The sequence below is a fragment of the Cariama cristata genome, unplaced genomic scaffold (assembly GCF_000690535.1).
Source record: "Cariama cristata isolate BGI_N322 unplaced genomic scaffold, ASM69053v1 scaffold22883, whole genome shotgun sequence".
Lineage (NCBI taxonomy): Eukaryota > Metazoa > Chordata > Aves > Cariamiformes > Cariamidae > Cariama > Cariama cristata.
This window is the reverse complement of record NW_009606991.1, coordinates 1-4461: the sequence shown is the minus strand read 5'-3', so window position 1 is coordinate 4461 and position 4461 is coordinate 1. Positions and strand designations below refer to the sequence as shown.

Sequence of the window (4461 nt, the reverse complement as noted above, 5' to 3'; positions counted from 1 at the left end):
GCTGTGGGGGGGGGCGGGGGGGGCGCGTATGCTGCTCACTTACTCCTAGAGCTTAGAAATTATTCTGTACTATCACCAAGAAACACATCCCTCCAAAGTGAAGGAAGAGAAAAGCACCTTATGAGGTTTCTCAGACAAGAGCCTCTGTTGTAACAGAGTTTCTTATTTAACACCTACATGGTTAAAGAGTCAGAATTATCTTCTTTAAGCACCTTGGCTCCATCCCCCTCCCGTTCCAGTACTATATCCTAACCTTATGGTAATAAAAATTAAAGAAAAAGAAAAAGGTTGCACGAAGGACAGCTGAGCTGATGTAAATCATGGGGTGCACACATTTTTCCCCTATAATAGTATTAGAAGACAGGGGCAACACGCATCAAGAAATCTAGCTCTGGGTTCAGTGCCAAATAGCATCTCTGTCAGAGAAGTCGTCAATGACAGATCAGTCATTTTCAAAGCAATGAGAAATATGGGGGACCTCTGACATCCCCAAAACAGCTCTCTGCTTCTGCTCAAAGTCAGACCCCGACCAGATAAGGCTGCATTCTTTGGATTCTCCTGGAAAGACAAGGGACTTACTCCTGCCTGCTGCCTCACTCCCCAGGGACCAGGGCCCAACCCTTGTACCACAAACCCTACCACAAGGAGAGCAAGAATTAGGACTATATCTGCATTTGCGTGTATCCAATCTTCATGCCCTAAAGATAACACTGTGTTATAAAACTACAACTTTAAACTCACAAGGCAGTCCTTGCAATTTTATATTCCCCCACCACTACCACCACGTTTCCCTAACGAAGTCTGAGACAGAGCAGTTAAAAGTTACTCCGGAGAAACTCAGAAAGCCCCAAAAACCTGATATGGGGCTGTTTGTGTGAAGCCCCTGCAGAGGCAGAGCAGCCAGGGTGCTCCCAGCCCAGGGGAGATCCAGCCCTGCACAGATCTCTTTACCCCCTACCTCTTTACAAACTGCTGGTGGTGAAGGTGGAGTCCACAAAATTACAGCACCTCTGAATTTTTTCTGGGACTCTCTTCATCTGCATCATGGCTGATGTTTAAGAGCAGACAGTGACTTGTGCTCTGCAGAGTACATCTTTAATGACCATCACACTGCTGATCCTTGGAGAAGAACGTGAATAAGAGAAGAAAAGGAAAACCACCGAATGGTTCAGGCAGAATATATTTGGGCCAAAAAAAAAAGGAACAAAAATCCCTTCTTTCTGGTTAACACAGATCTCAGCTGCACAGCCCCGGTACAAGAGGATTACAGGTTAACACGGACAGCTAGGCTCACTCCTACTGTTTAAGGAGCACAAAGTGAGTATTAAGTTCTACCTAGTCCAGAGACCACCAGAACAGACATTCATTCACCTTCGTCACCTAAATAAATGCAGCATCTGCTAACAGCAAGGCATTTCTATAACCTCCTAAATTTCTAAGTCCTACTTCAGTCCTAAATCCAAGTCCTGCAGAGGACTTTGTGAATTTAATTTTTTTTTTCCCCAATCAAGAAGGCAGACCTTTCCACCTCCACACCCTGTAGCCACCCCCACCAGCTAACACCTGGGACCTGTAACATCGCTCATACTCCTTATAGCCTGCACATTTACCTTCAGCTGTAAGAAATCCACAAAGGCTTCCCGGTTGTTCTCCCTGAGCTCACCACCCTTTTTCTCCAGACCACACCTCCATTCTGGCCAACAAAGGTAAAGAGAAGAGACTTCTCTTTCTGGGACCCACCTTTCTGGGTCACACACTCTTTTCTTCAGGCTTACACTGAACCTCCCCACCTTGAGAGCATCCCAAGGCGCACGCAGGAAACGTGATCTCAGAAGACAGAAAGTGGGAGCAAATAAGGTGGTAGATATGGAATTTGGCTCCATCGCCTAAGAGGGCTTGGGCTTAAAGGTAAAAACACTTCTGGTTGTACATTCAGTTTGTCTTCTGCTTGAGGCCACTCGGCTCTATGGTGCGATAATTGCCAAGGGAATTACTCCAAATCTCTTACTGTCTGCAGAAACACAGTAAGAGAGACTACAGAGTATTACTGCCACCAAGCCACTACGAACTGGGTTTTAATGTGGTACAAATAAATAAATAAGAAAAAAGCCTCTGTGTTTTTCAGTTAATGTTTCCAATACCACTGGTAATTCTTCTAACTCTGCAGCTTCACAGGGTTCCAAGAAACAGCTAGCCAAGTTAATCTCCTGGATTAACAATCTAATTACACAGGCTTGTTTCAACCTGTGAACTAAAGAGGTAGTGCTTTATTTTGTCTGTGCCCCCCACCCCACCCTGCCATTTGAATGGCACAAGCTTCTTATAAAAGTTTTGGGTGAAAAGTCTCTTTGGAGGGCAGTGCTACCAACTACTGAAAGGGCTTTGGTAGAGCAGCCTAAGAACCAAAGGAGAAGCATACACAAATTCAGCTTAGCTTTCTTTTGCGGAAGCAGCCATTTCAAAGGCCAGGGACCCTCCAGTTTCTCATTAGTGCTCCCCTTAAGCATCTGAAGCACAAATTCTGCAGTAAAACAAATAAATTAGTGTTTCAAGAATTGGTTTGTTAAAATTAACCAGGAGCTGCAAGAGCCCCACACCCTCGAAGTTCCCAAATTCTCAAGGCATTTTTGTTTACTGCATTGCATGTTCGTACGGTCTCTCCAGTATCTGCACACCTCATAGCCGCTGAGGGACAGGTGGTTCTCTATTGCGCATTGAATATATTAACATAGAGATTTGGTAGCAACTCTCAAAATTAATTGTTCATATTAAAATTGGTGACAGCATCCTTTGTCTCAGACTGAAAATTAACTTTTGAGTAAATTTCTAGATGTATTCTGCAAATGAAAAGTGTAACAAACGTTCTAGCTTATTTTTAAGAGATGTTTTAATTTTCACTGCAAAATTAGTCAGCTACAGTACTATTTTGATTAGGTCTCAATAAGCATCAAGTCTGAAATCTGCTTTGAAGTTTTAGTGGCACGAGGGCTTGCAGGTTAAGCCAATAAAACACCTTCTGCAACTCTGAGGTCTTTTCCTTTTTATTCAAGGACAGCACCGTTACCCTACGCATATATTAAACTCTCCCCCTCCCCTTTTAAAAAAAAGGGACATTTTATCTCATTTACTATACTAGATAAGCCATGCCTACAGCAAAGTCAGCAATTCAGATAACGGGCAAGATGCCCCACTTATCCTAGTAATCTTGTAGAAGACGGGCTCACAAACATTTTCAATCGTGGGCCAACTTATCTCCCTCCTCCTGCAGGAACCACAAGGGAAACCTTTTGTGACCGAACCAACCCACATCTGAAAAAACTGAACTGTAGAATCAGCTCGTGAGTTGGCAGACATCTCAGAGACCAAGGTGGAGCTGGAAAAGCTCCATGAACGCAACTTGGCCATATTCACCTCCCTCCACACAGATGTTGACCTGCTGGGAAATCACTACTGTTCCTCAAAACAGAAGGATGTTTCTAAAGATGCATCGGACAGCCTTCCTCTCCTAGGAAAGGTGCGCTGCGCTCGATAAGCCCCTAGACGCACAGACCGCGTCAGCACAGCATAGTCGATCGTCCTCCAGCGTGGGCCACAACTAGTCACAGAGGGCAGGAGAGCTGGAGGGGGTTCTCACCATGTGGTATCTTTACCTGTGATACAATACGGCTCCTCACTGGGCTGCCCAGTTAGGACTCATCCTGGCCAGACACAGCGCTGGCCTGGAGACACGGCAGGCCTGAGAAGCCCCCAGATCCCATTCGGCATTTTCGCTCCTCCTGTGCTTCCCGTTCAGGACTGCCTTCCGTGACCTTTGGAGCTGCAGCAGCCGTAACACTTTAGCACAAGCCAATACACGCACGACCAGGGCAGGGCAAAATGCTTTCCGAATGGCTCCAAGGGAATAGCCAAGACCTACGCTGCAGCTGTGCGGCGGCTTTTTCCAAGCTGCTACAAGTGGCTAAACAACATAGCTTATTCTTTGAGGGAGGCCGGCCCCATTATGTACGATATAACTCAAGGTGTTGGTCCGGGCTTTGCTTAAGTGTGACAAAGGCCACGTTTGCCTAGGGAATATTTAATTGCCCAGCTGTCTTCGCTGTGTTTGGTCAGACCTTCATACCCGTTGTCGCTGTCGGTACGTAGGGCCGTCAGACCTTCATCCCCGTTGTCGCTGTCGGTACGTAGGGCCACAGCCATGGCACTCCTGCGTGTGGGCATGGGTTGGTTGGGTTTGCTCTTTTTCAAGTACGCACCCAAGATGTGTAACTCTGAGCGATATCGCTTGGTTTGGGTCTCAAAAAATAAGGTGTTGCACTGGCAGAATAAGCAGTATTATCATCTCGTTTGGCTTCAGAAGCGTTTGAACGGCTGTTAAGCACAATTACCGGCATTTACACGCATTACATAGACTGAGCCAAGAAAAAACAAGGGGAAAAAAACCACCCGACAGCAACAAAAAAG

General features: G+C 45.9%; 1 protein-coding gene across 1 annotated transcript in view; it reads right to left on the bottom strand.

The window, feature by feature from the left end:
* LOC104158822 (receptor-interacting serine/threonine-protein kinase 4-like) overlaps nucleotides 1-4197 on the bottom strand; it is a gene marked incomplete at its 3' end in the record, with an annotated part of 29014 nt that extends 24817 nt beyond the window's left edge. Inside the window, exon 1 of the mRNA XM_009696574.1 lies at nucleotides 4121-4197. Within this exon, the coding sequence (XP_009694876.1) occupies nucleotides 4121-4197 (77 nt within the window). The remainder of the gene's footprint in view (nucleotides 1-4120) is intronic.
* Nucleotides 4198-4461: the final 264 nt, after the last annotated feature.